Source organism: Taudactylus pleione, unplaced genomic scaffold, assembly GCF_031769625.1.
Source record: "Taudactylus pleione unplaced genomic scaffold, aTauple2 ptg001086l, whole genome shotgun sequence".
Taxonomy (NCBI): Eukaryota; Metazoa; Chordata; class Amphibia; order Anura; family Myobatrachidae; genus Taudactylus; species Taudactylus pleione.
Genome location: NW_028285487.1, coordinates 2,307,530 through 2,329,348, shown reverse-complemented (window position 1 = coordinate 2,329,348; position 21,819 = coordinate 2,307,530). Strand labels below are relative to the sequence as shown.

Sequence of the window (21,819 nt, the reverse complement as noted above, 5' to 3'; positions counted from 1 at the left end):
GAGTGACCCATTACAGATATAGAATTCTCTATAGGACAGGCACAGCCACATAGCTATCTGCACTGGGAGTGACCCATTACAGTAATCTGGGAAACTAGGCCTGCATCCATACCTGGAAGCACATGCACGGCCGCCATTGCCAGGGGAGGGTTCCAGAAGAATCGAAGGGGGGGATCTCCGATACCTACTGCGGTCTCTCCTTCATACATCTAGGGCAGGGGTGGAGAACCTTTTATCTGCAGAGGGCCTTTGATATATAGAACATTATTTGCGGGTCCGGTGCAGCCCACGCCCCCTCCGTGTGGCCTCACACAGGGCGGGGCCACAATAGATGGTGATAACAGCAATGCCCGGAGCATCCAGGAGGATGCTGCGGGAAGCTGTAAGGGCAGCTGTGTGACTGTCTGAAGCGTCCTAAGACACTCCAGGCGGCACTGCTGCATAGATTCTGGCTGCAGGGTGCCATTCTAGGCACCCTGCTAGCTGAATGATTCCGAGGGCCTGAGGTTCCCCATCCCTGATCAAGGGAAACCTAATATTTGCAGTTAACCCCGTGAACAGGGATTAAGCTGCAAATATGCAATGATAAATGTGCCCCCTTAAAGAGAGAGACTATAATAGGGAAAATTCTCATAATGGATTTTGGTTTACTTTATTGTGAAACAACCAGTGATGTCGGTATAAGTCTTTAATGACACATGGCCAAGATTTAGAAAGACACCCAGTGGCATAAAGGAAGGATGAGCTGCCACAGAATGACAGGTAGAGGTCAGTAGAGAGCAGTTTTACATATAAGGAACCATCCCTGCATCTGAATACTAGCGCCTAACCTGAACACTACAGACAGCAATGAACAGAGAGATACCATATTAGCGGCAAAAGATAATTTATTAATATATTATAGGGGAAGGAAAATACATGAAAACAGTCAATGTATCAGAGAGTACAAACACTTACACATAATTAAAGAAGTTTCTCATCTTGGTCTCCATTTTATATCTTTTACCCCCTGAAATTGTCTTTGTAAAGATCTGCTGTCTGCCCAATCTGCATTCATGTAGGACACATCCTCGTCCTCTTCCAGCTTCTGTAACAAAGAAAGATTACCATCGGCGGTTAGGTTCTGTCCACCATTAGTGGGGGGCATAATGCCACGTGATGGCCATTTGTCCTCTATGCACCCTGGGCAAACTGGTGCCAGGAGCCAAAACAGATCAGGCCAATGTTATAAGGCCGATTACAGCATCTTGGGGACCAGTAAATTGATAAATGTGTAGTTCTATGACCTCCGTCTTTCTCAATGGAGGAAAGGTAACTAGGGAGACCTATGAGATGTGTGACTAAAGATGTGCAACCAATCAGATTATAGCTACCATTTATCTAGTACTTTCTATAAAATCATTATATAAAATCTGTATAATATCTGTTGTCCATAGCAACCAAATAGCCACTTTAAATGATTTGATACATCTCACCCGTAATTTAAAGTAACAGCATGGTTTGCCTGTTACTACTAGTTAGGGATTGTTAGTAACCGGTGTGTGATCTGCGCAGGCTGCCCGGAGCTATACGAGACCTCCCGCCTGGCTTATGGCATTCTCAGGCATGCTTAGTGACTGCCTATACATACAGCTCTGCAGAAGATCCCTCCTCTGGTGGAACAGAAGACCTAGCAGGCACAGTATGTCTGGAGATGGCCAGTTACCCACCTGATTACCGACATCAGATAACAATGGCTGCATATATTGTTATCGGCTTTGTCCTCCCTGAGCTTCCACAATACAGTGGCTGAATAGCTGTAATGGACTCATTACAAGATGGACAGCAACGCAGGATGCAGCCAGTGCTGGACACAACGTGCTCTGTGCATGTGCGTCTATCTGTGATGGGAGTCTCTGCTGTACAGGCAAATTGCACTTATGACTCCCAACAACAACGTGGCGTGTAGGTGCAGCCATAGTACAGTAACGGCGTGTTGTGGGTGCGATGGCGTGAACTGCCGCCATGATGAATATAAACAAACAGGATAAAACTCAAAAATGAGGATTCATCTCTAATGGTGGTCTATTAAATTGACCATTCACCATCAATAGTCCATACATCCGGCGTTAGGGAATTAGGGCCTGATTCAGACCCGGTCGCAAGCGCTGAGCGCTCGCAACCGGGTCGATGGTGGCCCACAGTGCATGGGCAATCCGTCGCTCCGGGTCTCGCACCAAAGGGGGCGAGCTGTCGATGTTGAGTGACAGCTTGCCCTGTTTGGTAGGCGGGCTGGGGGGGCTGCCCAAACGGAGGTGTTCCCATGTGAACGCTTGCCGTTTGGGGGCGGCCCCACTGATGTCAGTGGAGAGCTTCCGGCTCTGTTAAAGCCGAAAGCTCTCTGGGGCTTGCGATGAACGAGACCCTACCACAAGGGTCTCATCGCAAGTCCGATGGTCTTGACCATCGCGACCATCAACATGGCCGCTCGCTATAGCCGCTCCAAAAAAAAAAAAAAAAAACAAACGCCCTGATTCAGACTGGCTCTGAATCAGGCCCTTAGTTCCTTCAAGATTATATATATTTTTTTTTTCTTCTTAAAATACAATGGTCTCCCCAAAGCCAAATCTGTCACTTGTTATCCTCTTCATACACACTGAGATGCCTCTTGTTCCTCAAAACAAGCAGGGGAAACAAGAGCGCCACAATAGTGTAATAAAGTTTTATTTAAGTGACAATTTTATAGTATAAAAAAAACAATTGTCTCGCGGGTTTTGGAACCTATATAAGGTACCCGCGTCGGCGCCATTTTCTCACTCGGCTGTGGACAGTGAAGAGGGAGGGTGGGAGTTAGGGCTGCCTGGGCTGGTAGTGTAGTGTAGTGCAGAGTAGTGTTGTGCTGTGCTGTGCTGCTGTTGTCCACTACTTCAAAGTCCATAGGGGCTGGCTGTGTTGTGCTGTGCTGTGCTGCTGCTGTTGTTAATAGGGGCTGTGTCCACTACTTCAAAGTCCATAGGGGCTGGCTGGACTGTGTTGTGCAGTCAGTTCTCCATAGGGGCTGTGTCCACTCCAAAGTCCTGTGCAGTGTCCCAGTCCTAAAGGGGTGCTGTAGTGTTGTCCAGGGGGTGCTCTGTCCATCAGGGGTGCTCCCCCCAAGTGCTAAAAAAATAATATTTTTTGTGTGTTTGTGAATTGTGTGCATCAACAAAGTAGTGCCAAGCGTGCGCCTGTGTCATAAGTAAAGGGCCAGCTGGCTTGACCGTTAAAGGGTGCTGTAACCCCCAAAGTACACTCCAGTCCAAACCAAAACAAAATATTTTTTCTGTGTTTGTGAATTGTGTGCGCAGTAGCCGCACGTGCATCAACAAAGGAGCAGCGCCAAGCGTGCGCCTGTGTCCCATAAGTAAAGAGCCGGCTGGCTCATTTCTTAAAGGGTGGTGTAACCCACAAAGTGCACTACTCTCCAGCAAAAATAAAAAAATATTTTCTGGGTTTGTGTGCGCCTTAGCCGCACGTATATATCAATATAACATAAATGGAGGACCAAACTTTCTCCGATAAAAATAAAATAGGGAAAGTTCAAGAACCACTTCCTCCTAGTGCTGTTGCTGCTGCTGGGAGTTGTTCATCATCCCAGAGAGGAAGTAGGAACATCACTACTTTTACTAAACAATTGACCCTCCAACAGTCCCTAGCGATGAGGATGAAGTACGACAGCAGTCATCCTGAAGCAAAACGTATAACTGAGGCCTTGACTGCTATGTTGGTGTTAGACGTGCGTCCGGTATCCGCCATTAGTGCAGTGGGATTTAGACAATTGATGGAGGTAGTGTGTCCCCGGTTCCAAATCCTGTCTAGATTCCACCTGCATCCTCAAAGCAGCAGCGACAAGCGTGCGTCTGTCTGTTAAAGGGTGGTGACACCCTCAAAGTGTGCTACACAAACAATAAAAATATTCTTTTTTTTTCTGTCTTTGTGAATTGTGTGGGCTGTAGCCGCACTTGCATCCTCAAAGCAGCAGCGACAAGCGTGTGTCTGTCTGTTAAAGGATTACATCGGTGACAGCATCCAAGTAGGCATGTCAGACAGTCCGTACCTGTACTGGCAGGAAAAAGAAGCAATTTGGAGGTCCCTGTACAAACTGGCTCTATTTTACCTGAGTTGCCCCCCCCCTCCAGTGTGTACTCTGAAAGAGTGTTTAGTGCAGCCGGGAACCTTGTCAGCGAAAGGCGTAGGAGGTTGCTTCCACACAATGTGGAGAAGATGATGTTCATAAAATGAATTATCAACTCTTCCAGGGAGACCAGCCTCCAGAACGTACAGAGGGACCTGTGGTTGTGGATTCCAGCGGAGATGAATTAATACTCTGTGAGGATGAGGATGTACACAACACTGAAGAGGGTGAGGAATCGGTGGATGAGGAGGATGAGGACGACATCTTGCCTCCGTAGAGCCAGTTTGTGCAGGGACACATTAATTGCCAGCTTGTTTTGTGGGGGCCCAAACGAACCAATCATTTCAGCCACAGTCGTGTGGCAGACCCTGGCGCTGAAATGTTTGGTTTGTTAAAGTGTGAATGTCCTGTTTATACAACATAAGGGTGGGTGGGAGGGCCCAAGGACAATTCCATCTTGCACCTCTTTTTTTTCTTTGCATTATGTATAGTTTGGGGCCTAGTTTTTCAAACTGCCATCCTGTCTGCCACTGCAGTGTCACTCCTAGATGGACCACGTGTTTGTGCCGCCCACTCGTATCTCTTAGCATAGTCATCCAGCTACCTCGGTGCAACCTTTTGGACATAAAAACACTATTGTGAGGTGTTCAGTGTTCAGAATAGACTGGAAATGAGTGGAAATTAAGGTTATTGAGGTTAATAATAGCATAGGAGCAGAAAAACCCACAAATTCTGTGATTTTAGCTGTTTTTATGCTTTTTTTCAAAAAAATACAGATCCAAAACACAAAACCCAGAACCCAAAACACGGAAGGGTGGTTTTGGCAAAACCAATCCAAATCACGAAGAAAGATCCAGATCCAAAACACGAAAAGTGGCCGGTGCACACCCCTAATATATACCTATTCATCTTGAAGGAACTAATTCCCTAACGTCGGACGTATGGACTATTGATGGTGACATTTTGTACAATTTAATAGACCACAATTAGAGATTAATCCCCATTTTTTAGTTTTTGCGCAAGGTTTATCCTGTATGTTTACATTTGTCTACTTTATGATGTTTTGTGGGTGTACACCTTATTAACCTTCTGCAGCATTTTTCTCATATTTTTGAAGCGCTCTGACTGTAAATGACTATTTTCATGCCACCATGATGGCCACCTAAAAGGCGCACATGTGTTTATATGGAGGGATGAGAATAGTAAGCACATGAACCCTGGTGCTAGCTGTGAGCGAATGAGCATAAAGGCCGCAGGCTACTTCAGATTCGTCTTAAGCTGTGTGCACACTGACAGAACGGGCGATATATTTGTATTGCATCGGCGGGTGTGGACACCGGATGTGTCTGTGAACGAGCTCGCTCACACGCACATCTGATCAGCTGCTGTTATGCACAGCCGGTGCCCATAGATTAGCTAGATCGTTTCATCTGGCTGTCTGTATAGCCGACCCGCCGACTGCCCGAGATGTCTGCAGAAGTGATTGGATATGATGACACCAGTTGCCCGAACGAATGGTAAGTGTAATATGCACTTACCAATCGTTACATAGGTCGGCCAGGTGTGTCCCCAGCTTATGACACACCCAATAATCCAAGAGCAAACCAGCTGCTGCTGTTATGTAAAGCCATAGAACACATTATTTAAAAAAATATATAAAAGTATGATTACTGCTCTGTTTGGGAAGGGGAAGTCTGCCCAGAGGGTTATTCATGTGGACTAAAATGTTATATTTGCATCTTGTTTGATTTGCAGGTCACATGGTGCAGGTAGTTAGGGGTCCACCCGTCAATCAGCTCCTAACTGCCATGTCACAGGCTGTGTTTGAAAAAATGACAGAAGCTGGTTGGCTGGTACTTTATCTCCATGCAAGGCTTAGTAAATAGACCCCTTATTATCTACACTTTCCCCCGCTTACTGCAATGTGTATAAATCGCGTACTGTGTTTTTGAGCATAGTTTATGGTTATTGTGAAACCATGCCTCCCGTCATATTCCTGGCGCATCTGCCCCTGTACTTGCAGGGTTACCTATACGGAGTTGGTGGCGTCTCACCACAGAATAGGTCACAACATGTAACTATTCCCAGCCCAACTGGTTTTAGGTTTGCATGAAACTCTGAATGAGGTCCATTGCGTTAATCACAATAATACAATGCGGGGTCTCAGTTTTAGTGAATAACACCAGATCTGTAAATATAACCCTATCTGTTAGGGCTGCCTCAAGGCTCCCGACTGGTACCTCTACTACAGTGGTTCTCAGGACCCCACACAGGTCACGTTTTCCAGGTCACCCAGCAGGTGCACAGGTGTATTCATTACTCACTGACACATTTTAAGATATCCACAGGTGGAGCTAATTATTTCACTATGGTTCTGTGAGGAGACCTGTAAAACATGCACTGTTTGGGGTCCTGAGGACAGAGTTTGAGAACCTGTGCATTAGACCGTTTACCTTCAGTAATGCAATGTGTCCCCAATCCAAGATTCCCCCCCTCCTTCCCCCTGGGCTGCCTTCTTCTCACAGCTAACCCAGGACAGCAGTCTCCCTGGCTGCTCCTAACCTCCGGAGCTCTACGAATGTCTCTAAATAACATCACATTCCGCTGCTGCACTCTCTAATGATCATGACTTACCCTTGTATGCAGACTTGTGCTAACAGTTTAGATGCCCCAAGCCTAATGTTTTATTTTCCCTGTTCCATTGCTTTTTCCCATTCTGTATGATTTATTGTCATTGTGAGAGTGTCCTCTGTGCCCAAGTACATGCATATATTAATGCTTTAAATACTACATTTCTAATTACATGTGTCCCAGGTTGTTCCTTTACAGAAGTACACAGTAGCCTATAGCGAGGGAATAGGTCACCTTAAGTTCTTCCTGCCGGCTGTGATAATACATCATCATCTTCCTCTGCTCCTCTTCAGATATCACCGGCTCTCGTGCTGGGGCTCCGTGTCCCCTCTAGGTGGGTGTGAGACACAGAGAGATGTTACACTCACCACAGGATCAGTGTTCTAGTACAGAATGTATGGGCACAGAACAGGGCACGGACTCATCAGATGGAACAGAGAGCATTGTGGTACTATTGGCCCTCATCTGGTATATGAACAGTTATACACAAGTCCATAAAGTTCCTCCTGTCATATATTCTCCTAATACAGAGAACGGAATAAGTACCCTCAGTGGGGCAGCTGGCAATTTAACCACCCAGAATTTTGTATTTTTTTTTTATTGATGCCATAAATTACAGTGTGGTGGACTGTCCTGGGCCAACCATCCTGGTATCGTACACTACAATCTAGAACAGAGATGGGCAATAAGTGGCTCTGCAGCTGCCGTGGAACTACACATCCCAGCATGCGCTGCCACAGTTTTGCTTTCATGGCATGCTAAAACTGTGGCAGGGCATGCTGGGATATGTAGGTTCACCGCAGCTGTAGGGGCTCCTTATTGCCCCACCCCTGATCTAGAATGAATACAGTCCTAGGCGAGGATTTATAAGGTCAGTGTCACCTTTTGTATCTTCACAATGATTTTTGTTTTTTCATTTTTGCCGACGTAGTCTCCGAGTTTCTGCTTTCTCAGGAGTTCCTTTCCAGCCCACCACAGCTGGGCATCGGGCTCCTCGATGACCATCTGCCCGGCCTGAAATGAATAGCGCAGATGAATAATAATAATAAATATTTTCGCTACTCCACACATGCAGCATCCAATGTACACACTACTCGCCAGTAATGAGAGAATAAAGGAAATAATATAAAAGATACAGAATCATTGTCTCATGCAGTTCCTGTGCCTGTGAGTGGAGATAATACACCTTAATGCTCTATGGCCATACGTTCAGGGTCATATAAAACCTCTCCTGGTCCTGTTACTGCTTAACTCGCAGGCCAAAGACACAACGGACTCCGGACCCCTGCAGTGTGGCCCCAATTAGCTGGTCTATGCTACAAATGGAAGCAGTGTGAAATACCGCCGGCCGCATGGCCGTGAGTTCTAGTCCCGGCAGCGTGAGGCAGACAGCTGGAGAGATCCCGGCAGCGGCAGCCCCGACAGCACTGGAAATCATGATTGTCCCCAAAGTACTTACTAACCTAACCCCCCTAACCCTCCTTAGGGGTGCCTATCCCTAACCTCCCTCCCTCTGCCTAACCCTAAAACCCCCTCTGAGGGCTTAAACCTAACCCCCCCTTCCCTGCTGCCTAACCTCCCCCCGGGGTTCCCTAACCCTAACCCACCCCCCCCCTAGCCTAACCCTCCCAGGTGGGGGGATGCCTGACCCTAAGTCCCCCCGGGATCCCTAAACCTAAATCCTCCCCCCCCCCACAAATGCCCGTTCGCGGTGCCAGAAAAATGACAGGCGTCTAGATTTAGACGTCTGTCATTTAACCCTCGCCGGGATAAAGCAGTCGGGAAGCCAGCTGTCGGGCTTACGTCAGCCGGCTTCCCGACTGCATCCCTTACAAACTGAGTTGCCGGCAAACAGCAGCTGACCAGGGTAACTGTGCAGGAGCCGGGAGACCAACTGACTGGAGCCCCAGAGGACCTCACCGTAGCACCGATCACTGGACCCTGGATGCAGGCGTTTTTTTTTGTTTTTTACTATTTGTTTGCAGTGATCAGCTTGTGGTCTATTTATACCACTCAGCTGATCACGGGCACCGGCTCTGCACTGTCTATCAGAGCAGAGCAGGAATCTGGGAACCGGGGGAAAGAAGGCCATCTGAAGGTGGCGTTATTATCGCAGGGCTTCCCCCGGTAATTTTTTCACAATATTTTTTTTTTAGTAAGTCTAAGCAGATCACATTTCCCATTATTAACAATGTGTGAATTGAAGGGATTGGAGTAGTTTCTCACGATAACTGCTCCAATTGCCTTTTAATAAATGTATGTGATACTAAAATAATGTGAAAATGGTGTAAAAACAACAGTTTTCACACAAATAAAGGTTAATAAATATGCCCCTAAATGTAGGCAGAGCTCTGCCCTCCAGTGGTGACTGCTGCTACTAACACCTAGGTGTCTGCATTTTCATTTAGAGGGACAGATGTTAAACAGGGTAAACATGGACCAGACATGAATGTTTGAACTTTAGAGAATTCAAACGAATATCAACTTTGGGGGAAGAGCAATATCACCGTCTGGAAATCAATCCAAGTACAACACAGGGAAAACAAAGCACAGGCCAGATGAGCTGCAAGAGAGATTACATCTAATACATCCAGCGCAAAGGACAATATTTGATCAAAAGCTGCATCTTTCCCCTCGCTGAGTTACTGTCAGACGTGAGCCTGTCTGAGCCTCTCAGTCTGCACCTCCATACAGGCATCTTGGGCAGATCTGAATTCCTCTGGCACAGAGACACACTGGGCAGAATACAATACTCGGGAGCCATATCCCCTGCCACCCAGGATGGTATAGAATGTGCTACAATATTGGCATGTAACTATTTCTCTAATCTATCATTATGAATGGCATTTGAAGATTCTCCACCAGAAGCCATTATTCTGGGTTATTCTCATTAAAGTACCTGGCAGTACAGTCTCACTGATTATTTCTGTAATGAAGTTCCAAAAGCTACAAAATGTCAAACAAAAATAACCAAAAAAACAAATTCACATACGTAAACATTTTAATTGACATTTTATACACTACAGAAAAGAAAAACCTAGAAATAAAGCAAGAACGCAGCACGTAAGAGCCGTCAATATTAAACGGAAGAGACATTAAATAACCAGAATAAAAATGTATGTACAGCAGTTTTACACATGACACCATTTCCACTGAGCAGTGTCTGGACGCAATGATTGCTGTACAGTATATAGCGCTACAACAGCTGCACAAGGCTACTGACCAGGGACAGAACTTCGGAATGCCGGCATCCTGCACACGGGGACATACCTGAGTTCCTGACAGGTCTTCATTGTTTTCAAACTCCATCCGGATGGGGTCATGGGGAGGTAGCCCCATGGGGTATACGATCATTACGGCACCTCTCAGCTGGTCCAAGGCGTCTTTCACCATGTCCATCGTTACGCAAACATTGGCCTCCACTTGTTTCTACACAAAGGAGCAGAAGATGCTGACAAAAGTTTTACACCAGTTGTTTCTCATCTGAGGACTATAGACAGTGGATGCTCCATTATCTGGGCCTAAACCAATGGCATCGCTGGAGCTTCAGGCAGATCTGCTGCATACAAGTCATCATAGAAAATATCCCTGTGTCTTATTCTGCTGAGGCCGGGTCACAGTAAGGAGATAACGTATGCAGTGCATATGGACCTTGCTATGTATAACACACTGTATTGGGTGCACCTATGGCAGAAACAAGTGGCATGTATTACACACAAGGTTGACAGGCAAAGTGAATGAAAGGAATTATACCTTTGATAACAGCGCTTTTGCTTCTTCCATTGTCTTCTGCAGAACCTTCTTCATATTCTCATTTGGGGCTGAAAAATAAAATGTAATATATAAGAAAATATAGAAACCATGCAAACTGCCCGATTTGCAGAGAGTATGTAAAACTAATCCACATTATCCCATGAACGAGATCCTATTATAGAGCGTGAAGGATAACCCAGATAGCTATACCCAGCATTAGAGGCAGTACTATAAGAAACGTGTCACCCTGGTGGTCAGTATATGCACTACGCACCGGTTATCCGAAACACAAACGCCTGGTCCTGTATTAGTGATCTGTGAGCTCCAGTTATCAGCCAGCCACTGACCACGGCAGAGTGCGGGATAACCCAGACAGCGATACCCAGCATTAGAGGCAGTACTGAAAGAAACGCGTCACCCTGGTGGTCAGTATACGCACTACGCACCGGTTATCCGGAACACAAACGCCTGGACCTGTGTTAGTGATCTGTGCGCTCCAGTTATCAGCCAGCCACTGACCACGGGAGAGTGACTGGAATGTGTGCGACTCTGCAACGTCTGTACCTCTATGCGCACAGTTCCTGAGGATGCGCAGTACGAAAACACAAAAAGACACGCTCTGCAAACAGGCGCATATCTAACAAAACGTCACTTCTCACTGCGCTATTCAGGGGATCACCGGATAATGAGATGGATTCTAGATGTGAGATTTATTACCTCCATATATAAGCCTAGCAAGTCATTCTGAGGATTGCCTGTTATATAGAACTGCTCTAATCATTTTATCACTATAGTAACACAAATGCATATTTCTAAGAAAGTCTTCTTTCATTTAAACGTAAACCGGGACATTTAGTAGTCAAGTAGAAATAATAAGAGTTATGGTATGACATACCTTTGTTAACTCTTTTTCTTCAAGGTCCATGGGGTGCACAGCCATTACGTTGGGGTATGAATCCCGGTCACCAAACATTTAACACAAACGAGTTCTCTGCTCCCAGGATGCACTGGGGTTCCTACTCATATACCCCACCGCCTGCCTCAGGTAGCCAGTTCGTTACCAAGCTCAAGCAGGCAGAGACAAACAAAAGGGTAAGAAAGAAGAAACCCATACTCATGAGTCCAGACTTTCAAGAGAAGAAAATTACGGAAACCTCCCCCAGAACTACAGGTGCGTCTGGGTGGGTGTCCTGTGGACCCCATGGACCTCAAAGAAAAAGAGTTAACAAAGGTATGTCATACCATAACTCTTATTTTCTTCTTCGGGGTCCATGGACTCCACAGCCATTACGTTGGGGATATCCCAAAGCACAAACCCTACGGGCGGGGACGCTCCTGACTCTCGGAAGAGAGAAGAATCCTACGCCCGAAGGAGGCATCCTGAGAGGCAAAAGTGTCAAAGGAATAAAATTTGACGAAGGTATGGATGGAAGACCATGTGGCTGCATTGCTCAGCAGAAGCACCCCGGCGGGCCACCCATGATGGACCTACCGCCCTAGTAGAATGTGCTGTCACTGAATCCGGCACCCTCATACCAGCCTGTGTATAAGCCAATGAAATTGCCATGCGAATCCACCTGGCCAGTGTCCGTTTATTGGTTGGCCAGCCACGCCTATGACAACCATAAAGCACAAAAAGTGAATCAGACTTCCTCCATTTGCTGGTGCGTCTAACATAAATTCTCAACGCACGGACCACATCCAGGGAAGCCTCACCTGGTGAGAGATTAGTGCCCTGAAATGCTGGAACTACTATTTCTTCATTAATATGAAATTTAGACACTACTTTCGGAAGATAACCCTCCCTAGTACGTAGTACTGCTCTATCTTGATAAAATATCAAGAACGGCTCACGGAAGCGCAGCTAATATCCGACACTCTACGTGCAGATGCCATAGCAAGAAGAATTACCTTGCTGTTAACCACTTGATGTCTATTGAATTTAAAGGCTCGAACGGAGGAGCCTGTAAGACCTTCAGAACTAGAGTCAAGTCCCACGGAACAACCGGGGAAACGAAGGGAGGCTGAATCCTCAACACCCCCTGAAAAAAGGTCTTTATATCTGGTCTCAGAGCAATTTTATGTTGGAACCAGACTGAAAGAGCAGACACCTGTACCCTCAAAGAGGCCAGGCGGAGCCCTTTTTCCAGACCGCTTTGAAGAAAATCAAGCACTCTGGATATGAGAAATTTCTGTGGGTCATACCCTTTCAGTTCACACCACTGAAAGAAAGTATGCCAAATTCTATGGTATATACGGGCTGAGGATGGTTTCCGTGCCTTCAGCATCGTCCGTATAACAAACTCGGAAAACCCCTTCTTCCTCAAGAAGGAGGCTTCAAGAGCCATGCCGTCAACGATAGCCGATGAAAATCCGAGTACCAGCAGGGACCCTGTAGCAACAGATCCGGTTTCAATGGCAGAGGCCATGGAGTATCTATGAGAGAGACCGTAGATCTGTGAACCAGTGCCGTCTCGGCCACGCCGGAGCTATTAATATCACGGTGCTGCCCTCTTGCTTGCTCTTCTTCCCAGGGTGGTCAGAAAGATCAAATGGGGGGGGGAACATATATACCAGCTTGTAACGCCACTTTACTGTCAGTGCGTCTACAAACTCGGCTCTCGGATCTCTTGCCCAGGATCCGAACCTGGGAACCTTGTTGTTCCTTCTTGACGCCATCAAATCTATTTCTGGTAGACCCCACCTGTCCACAAGGTTCAGAAAAACCTGTGAATGTAGGGCCCACTCTCCTGCATTTATCTCCTGCCGACTGAGAAAGTCGGCCTCCCAATTCAGGATCCCCGGAATGAACACGGCAGATATCGTGGGAAGATGAGTCTCTGCCCAGATCAAGATTTTTGACACCTCTGCCAAGGCAGCCCGACTCCTTGTGCCCCCTTGATGATTTAGGTAGGCAACCGCGGTGCGATTGTCCGACTGTATCTGCACCGGCCTGCCCTTTAAGATTTCCTGAGCCTGCACTAAAGCTTTGAATATACAAGCTCTTAGTTCCAGGATGTTTATCGGTAGCCGGCTTTCCGCCACTGACCAATTTCCTTGGAAAGTGTGTGACCCAGTCATCGCCTCCAACCTTGAAGACTGGCGTCGGTTTTGACCAATGTCCAATCCGACACCCAAAAGGGGCGACCCTGCCTGAGATGCTTTGTCTGCAACCACCAGGACAGGGACAACCGCACCTCTGGAGAGAGACGCAGCAACTGAGACCTGATCGTGCGATGATCCTTGTCCCAGCGAGACAGAATTAATTGCTGCAGTGGTCTGGAGTGGAATTGAGCGTATTCCACCATCCTGAAGGTGGCCACCATCGACCCCAGGACTTGCATGGCCACTAGAATGGATATCTGCCTGTTGTGAAGCAACTTGTGTCTTTGTGATTGTAAGGCAAGAATCTTCTCCTCCGGCAGATATATTTTCTGCACCACGGAGTCCAATCTTGCTCCCAAATGACACATCTGTTATACCGGACAGGGTGACGACTTTTGCCAGTTTACGATCCAGCCGTATGATACTGTCAGCCTCAAAATGATCCTGTAACTGCTGCGGGGACTGCCCTAGCAACAGGAGGTTGTCCAAGTAAGGCAAAATCCTGACGCCTTGGCGTCTGAGGCATGCCATCATCACCGCCATCACCTTGGTGAATACCCAAGGGGCTGTGGACAGGCCAAAAGTTAGGGCCTGGAACTGAAAATGTTCCCCTCCTACCGCAAATATAAGAAATTTTTGATGAGCCTGTGTGATTGGTATGTGGACGTAGGCATCCTGTATATCTAAGGATACCATATAGTCCCCCAGCTCCATTGCCAACAAAATTGATCGCAATGTTTCCATCCTGAACCCGGGGGCTCGAACAAATTTGTTGAGCTCTCTCAGATTCAGAATGGGCCGGTACGACCCATTCGGTTTTTGAACCAAGAACAGATTGGAGTAAAACCCAGCTCGGAACGGATTCTCTGGCACCTGAATCACTACCTCCGATGCTAGTAAAGAATTGCTTTCTGAAGGGCCAAAGCTCTTTCTGAACCCTCCTGTGGGTTTACACAAAAAAACCTTTGAGGAGGAGTCCTCCAAAACGTCAGGGCGTACCCTCGGGAGACAACTCCTCGAACCCAGGCATCCTCCGTTGTGAGGTGCCAGGACTCCGAGAACCGAAGCAGTCGGCCCTCCACCTTGGGATCCCCCAGGGGGAGGCCCATCCCATCAGGCCAATGGTTTATCCTGGACGTTTGTTCTGCATGGGCTTCCTGGGTCCTGCCTTTTTTGGTGGAAATCTCGCTGAGGGCTGACCATTGGCCTTGCCCTGCGGCTGAAACCCCCAAAAGGACGCCCTTCTCAGTTTAGACGAGGTTGCTGATGGCAAACCTGCCGTCTTTGAGGCTGCCATGGAGGATACAATTTTGTCCACTTCTGGACCAAAGAGAACACCCCCTGTGAATTGAAGGGATTCTAGGGCCTTTTTGGACCCGGCATCTGCCTTCCAATCCTTTAACCAGAGAATCCTACGTGCCACCACAGACAACTCTGGAGGAAAGGATCCCTGCATCCAAGGCGACATCTCCCAAATAAGAGGACCCATCTCTAATAAAGGAGATCATATCCAGTTGCTCCTTATGAGGCATCTGGTAAAGACTCCGTTAAAGTTTAGGCCCACTCCTCAATAGCTCTTGCTACCCAGGCAGTGGCCATAGCTGGGCGGGTGGCCATTCCTGCCAGCGAGAATATTGATTTGAGACAAGTCTCCAGTCAACTATCCGTGGCTTCCTTCAGCGAAACGGCTGGGATTAACAGAGTGGTACGTTTAATCAGCTGCGCCACATGTGCATCAACTGACAGTGGATTCTCCCACCTGGCACAGTCCTCTGCTGGAAAAGGATATAGAAGCGCCATTCTTTTAGAAGAATGGCTTTTCTTATCCGGACAGACCCACGCTTCCTCCATAAGTTCTGACAAATGTTCAGACTTTGGGAATTCTGCCTTAACCACCTTCTGGCGCTTGAACAGGGGGGCCTTCCTAAGCGGAGGATCCCCTTCCTCGATATTTAACACCGATTTTATAGCCCTTATTAGAAAGGGGACATCGGCTACTGGGAAATGATCATCACCCTCCTCGGAGCTAGACTCCTGTGCCTGTTCCTCCTCGGAGGCGGCACTCGAGCACTCACCCATGTGAGAAGGTAAATGGCGCCTAGATTTAGGCTGCTTTGGTTTGACAGCCTGAGGCTGAAAAACCCCCGAGGATGGTGCCATAACCTTACCAGCACCAGGGTCCATCCAAGGCGGCCACATCATGGGCATAGGATGCATCTGCTGAGGCAAACCCCAAACCGGTGGTACCGGGGCAGCCAGCCGATCCACCACCTGAGCCATAACCTGAGAAAATGATGCCCAAGGAGGCTCAGGGCCTGTAACAGGCAAACTTAATTGGTGTGGTGGCTGTCTGAAACAGTTCCCATAAAGCCCATTTTGTAGAAAGTCCTGTGGGGACAAACCTGCCTTGCGGGCTATACAGGATATCAGCAACGGGGCTCTCGCCACCTGACCCTCAGACTCCTTAGACATAACACTATGCCACTGGTTCTGAGCGTATATGTGCTGCTTTCTACTCTCAACCTACACACCTGTAGCAAGGGAAGGGGAGAGACAGTGACAGTATACAGGAATTATAGTTCTTTTACAGAATAAACAGTATCCACAGACAACAATCACATGTCATGCATAAACACTTCTATGAGTCATACGCATATAAGCTCTCACTACCACAATCAGCCTAGGCTTAGGTAGGATAGAGCCCTGTAAAACCTGAACCAGCAGTAGGCAAGGTATACAGGGAGACTGCCCAGTGTCCTGCAGCAGCAGCGATCAGAGAGCAACTGACATACACGCTGGCTGCCTTATATGGAGGCTGGGAGGAGCAACCCACAACCACTGCGCCAGAGTACTGAACTAGCGTGTGGATTGGGGGAGGGGCCGCAGGGGAAGCGTACCTCCCCTATGCTGCTTGGACCTGCCCGGTAAACTGACCTGGCCGCAGCCACAAGCCCCGGCTTGGCAGGAACATCATATCCCAGCGGTCTAGTGTAGGAAACAAGCCGTATGCCTCCCGACTGCAGGGCGCCTCCAGCCAGTCTCACCGCCGGAGGCCGCACCGCCACGTGGTCAAGGCGTCAGCGGCTGCCGTAACCACCTGCTTACCTGCCATCCCCTTGATCCGGGTGCGGTCCAAGGCATGAGAGCCCCTGCCGAAGCCCTAGCCATGGACCTGCCAAGGCTAGCGGCGCGGCGCCGGAGGAGGTAGTTGCAGCGTATGGCCGGTGCATCTCCGATCAGGCGCGAGGCTACTTCCAGGACAGCTCAGATCACCCGCTGAGAGAGAGTAAAACTCCTGCAGTCCCACTGTCTATATGGTGTACACACCAAACAGGAACAACTGGCTACCTGAGGCAGAGGGTGGAGTATATGAGGAGGAGCCCCGGTACATCCTGGGAGCAGAGAACTCGTTTGTGTTAACTGTTTGGTGACCGGGTTCACACCCCAACGTAATGGCTGTGGACCCCATGGACCCCGAAGAAGAAATACAGTAATATATTTAAACCGACCAACAAGTAATCTTTCATCAATCAAGTTCAACATAGACAGTGAATGCCAGTGTCTGATTATGGGTTAAATTGGTCCCCGTTGATACTCCATGAGCTACAGTAGAGCACGATGCAAAGAGCAGTCATGTAATAACACAGCAACCAATCAGATGGCAGCTTTGAGCACTGAAGTATAGCAAGACCAATGACAGCCAATGATAATGGCAGGAATGAGATGCAGCATGTGAACCACTTGCAAGTTTCAATGTCATTTCATGGTAAAGGAATATCAGTATGTAATAAAGTATAGACTCATATAAACACATGGTAAAGGATATCCGTAACAGGTATCAGTATGTAATAAAGTATAGATTCATATAACACATATAATAAAGTATAGATTCATATCACACATAGTAAAGGATATCCATTTGTATTAAGTATAGACTCATAACACAAGGTAAAGGATATCAGTATGTAATAAAGTATAGACTCATATAAACACATGGTAAAGGATATCTTTAACGGGTATCAGTATGTAATAAAGTATAGACTAATATAACACATGGTAAAGGATTTCCGTGTGTATTAAGTATAGACTCATATAACACATGGTAAAGGATGTCAGTATGTAATAAAGTAAAGACTCATATAACACATGGCAAGGGATATCCGTGTGTGTAATGTATAGACTCTTACTGTATAACACATGGTAAAGGATATCAGTATGTAATAAAGTATAGACACATATAAAAACACGGTAAAGGATGTCAGTATGTAATAAAGTAAAGACTCATATAACACATGGTAAAGGATGTCAGTATGTAATAAAGTAAAGACTCATATAACACATGGCAAGGGATGTCCATGTGTGTAAAGTATAAACTCTTACTGTATAACACATGATAAAAAACCCCACAACATTATTACCATGTCCATTTCGTCTTCCGACCTCATCCTTTTTAAAGACACTTCCTCCGCTGGGCAGACACTTTGTTTCCCACTCATCCTTCAGTTTCAGCTCCTGAAGCTGCTCATCCGTCAGGCCCTGCATATTGGGGGGCATCGTGATGCCATGTTCTGCCAGTTCCTCCATCTCTACAAATGGTGACAACAGGTTACAGTTATGTCAAAGAGACGGGAAGAGTCGTCGGTAGGTCAAAAATGTCACTCTGTCCCATCCATATAAGACAGTGGTGGGGCCTATTTATCATTAATATTTGCTGCATATTCCCAGAAAACACCAGTTTTGGGGGGATATCGGCAAATATTATGTACTAAGGTGGGATCACAGCAGATATCTCCAGTATCTACTGTGGTCCCTCCATTACCGACAGCAGTCGCAGCCCCGAAGCATTCTGGAGTTCTGCCCCCACAGCTAATGTCATCTAAGGATGGCATTGTGTGGCTATAGCCTATAAGCTACACATCGCAAAATTTACCGGTCACTTCACACCGAGCACATCGCAGGGACAGTTGTTACATTTTAATTTGTATTCTCTGAGAGCAGCGATAGAAAAGGGACGGTCACATATACAGCCGGTCGTGTGTCTAGAAGCTTTAGTAAATCAGTTGAGTAAAGAAGTAAAACAGGAGGCATGATAAGGCAAATAATTATACAGCAAAACATAGAAATCTGCCTAACAGTAAGGTGGTGGGAAGAATGTTTGCAGCCAAAATAGAATTAACAAAACAAAGAAACAATGAACATCGCACTTATAAATTCAGGCATATTTTATTTTGTACCCGGTCATGTCGGGGGAATTCTCACCCCATCCTGTCACTAGGAACAAGCATTGATACTAATTAGCTGAGTTCTTATGAAAATTGGATGAATGCAGATAATGCCGCCTCCATCGTGTGTAGGTGACAGGTAACCTTACATAAAATATTCATCAATAGCAAACACACAGGTAACGTTCTGCAGCCTCTCCCACCTGAACATATCCGATTCATTTTAAGCCTCCCATTATAAATGGCTGCCATTTGCTTCACCAGGTCCTCCATGGGAACGCTGACGGTCGTATCGAACAAGAACTGGCTTTCATCGCCGTGTTTAACATGTAAGCGCACCATTTCTGCAGTGGGGGAAATAAAAAAAAAAAGTTCCAGTTCATAAAATGTCTATGTAATGAGAATATAAATAAAAAAGTGTTTTAATACATTTTTGGGAGCAGCTTTGAAAGCCAGAGCAATATTTATGATTATTTACATGCACTGGTTTTTAATATTAATGAAAAACAAATAGATATTTATAAACAGATAAAATAGTCGCATCTGTAACCTAGGTTCCAGTGTATGTTACAATTTCCCATACTGTACAGTGTAATAATATAGATGTTGCATAATGGTAATTAACTCTTTTAATGCCGTACATAAATGCCGACATGCTCCGTTAATGCCATCAGATATAAAGCCCTCACCTGTGTGTGTGTGTTTGGGGGGGGGGGGATTTCAATCAGTCGGATGATTTGTTTCCATGGTTACTACAACATAGTCTGGGCACAGCTGCGCCTGCACAAAGTGCCATAATAAGCCATCTGTATATAGGCAGCGTGCGCTTCACGGGACCAGTATGGTCATTTCTAAGCATTATTACATGTATGCACAATGTCATCACCACTAAATTCTACATTACCACCTGAGCAATTGGCTCTGATTCAGTCACTTCATTGCGCTACTTATCCAAAGCAAGGGCACGGTCTCAGGTTACCTAGACTTATATAATACTTTGTGAGGTGCTGTTGAACCCTTGTGGCACCCTATAAAGGAATAATAATAATGGTCTATGGGGGCTCTATGGAGAGAAGCAGAGGTGAATTACAGGAAGAGCCATCAGACTGTAACATCACATGAGTGTCACTGGCAGGAGTCATACAGGACAGTTTAAGCCCACTCGGGTATTTAACGTGCTGCTGTTGAACTACACGTGCCAGCATGCCCTGCCACCGTATTATCATGCCCTAATAGCAAAACTGTGGCAGATGCGGTGGAACTACAAGACCCAGCATGTCCTGTTAGCCTCTGTCATGCAAACACAAGACTCAGAGGCATGGCAGCCTGTGACTTGCAGTTAGCACGCAGCTTGGGGAACAGTGTGAGCCTGGAGACCACCAGTAATAAGTATAATAACGTACTGCACTCACCTGTAATGCTGCTGCACACTGCACATCCGGGACCGGTCTCCTAGGAGACTGAAACCAACATCCGGTAACAGCCGCACAGACATTACAGCGCTCCGGCCAGCCCCGCCCCCTGCAGTGGGTTGGTCAGAGCTCTCAGAGTGACGCCTTGCCTGGGGGTGTGTTACGTGTGGGGAGGGGCGGAGTTCTGCCTGGTAACCAGCTGATAGAAGTCCTAGAGCAGTGGTGTCAAACTCGGGCCCTTCAGTTGCAGTGAAACTACACATCCCAGCATGCACTGCCACAGTTTTGCTATTAGGGCATGCTGGGATATGTAGTCCCTCTGCAACTGTAGGGCCCGAGTTTGACACCACTGTTCTAGAGTCTCACCAATGTGCTGGGAGGAGTGTGTGTCTATAACTAGGGGAACAGGCAACATTTATATTAGGGGGCAAATAGGACAGCACAATACACAAAGGGTAATACAGCAACAGGCTCATCCTATTATTGCCAAAGATTACATTAGTGTTGGCTTTGTAACCTTATTGGTAGCTGTAACCACTGTTTGCTTTCTATGAATAAAGCTGCTGGCACTCACCTAAAGTTATGCATGATGGGTTCAAGAAGTATAGACGCTCCTACACTCCAGAGGATTGTGCAGATGCTTATTTTATTCATGTCTGAAATTCTGTCACTTATTTCTTCCTGTATCTGGGACGAGTTGTAAGAATTAAAAATTAGACAAATTAAGAAAAAAAAAAACAAAGTGACTGTGCTGCGTGCACCCCCGAGTACCCCAACAAGAGAAGCGCTGGATGTAATAGTGATGAGATGTACAAGGTACAGCTGAGCTGCTGCACGTTACGATCAGCCTAAAGGCCGGTACACACTAGTAGACTAGACGATGTCTAGTGTGTGCCAACCTGGTTAACGACGGGTCCGGGCATCGGCAAGTGCATTAGGCAGGATGGCCCCCGCTGACCATATCGCCCGTTGGATCTGCATGCAGGTCCGATAAGTGATGTCGCTGAAGACGCGTGGGAGCGGGCATAGTCAGCAGTTACACACTGGCCGATGTCCCCGATATGTCAGATCGAACGACATATCGTCTAGTAGTGTGTACCCGGCTTTACACCTAACGTTACAGCCACGCTGCAGGGAACTGTAGCCCTAACACTTGTAAATCTGGGCATATGAGGAATACAGATGAAAGACACAGTTGGCTATAATGAAACCCATATATTGGAGGTAGATTTGCGAAAGCTTCTAAATATGAACAGTGGTGTTGCCCATAGGATCCAACCAGATTCAATAATTTTCTAGGATGCAATAGAGAAATGATAGCTAGAATGGAGTTGCTATGGGCAACACCACTAATAAATCTACCCAAGTATTCAAAGGGGGATGGGTACGGAATGCCAGCGGTCAGGATCCCGGCGTACAAAATTCCAACGCTGGCATACCAACAGAGTTAGGATACCGAAACCAGTCAGCCGGTATCCTAACCCTCTCCCTACCCTAACCCTCCCCGCTGGCTGAACCTAACCCTACCCCTATCCCCACTACT

General features: G+C 46.8%; 1 protein-coding gene across 1 annotated transcript; it reads right to left on the bottom strand.

Annotated features, from left to right (window-relative positions):
• Positions 1 to 878: 878 nt before the first annotated feature.
• Positions 879 to 20,357, bottom strand: CFAP298 (cilia and flagella associated protein 298). The gene is made up of 8 exons (XM_088461664.1): positions 20,277 to 20,357; positions 19,068 to 19,208; positions 18,061 to 18,228; positions 10,538 to 10,605; positions 10,055 to 10,213; positions 7,667 to 7,798; positions 7,019 to 7,114; positions 879 to 1,087 (listed from the first exon to the last, which is right to left on the bottom strand). Exons 2-8 carry the CDS (start codon positions 19,204 to 19,206, stop codon positions 977 to 979), a joined length of 873 nt encoding a protein of 290 aa, XP_088317790.1. The 5' UTR covers positions 19,207 to 19,208; positions 20,277 to 20,357; the 3' UTR covers positions 879 to 976.
• Positions 20,358 to 21,819: the final 1,462 nt, after the last annotated feature.

Coding starts and splice junctions, on each gene's coding strand:
- CFAP298 (XM_088461664.1), bottom strand. CDS start 19,206: ATGGTGCGCTTACATGTTAAACACGGCGATGAAAGCCAGTTCTTGTTC. Junction 10,606..18,060: donor CGGAAGACGAAATGGACATG/GTAATAATGTTG, acceptor TTTATTTTTCAG/CCCCAAATGAGAATATGAAG. Junction 1,088..7,018: donor GCCGGCAGGAAGAACTTAAG/GTGACCTATTCC, acceptor TCTTTGTTACAG/AAGCTGGAAGAGGACGAGGA.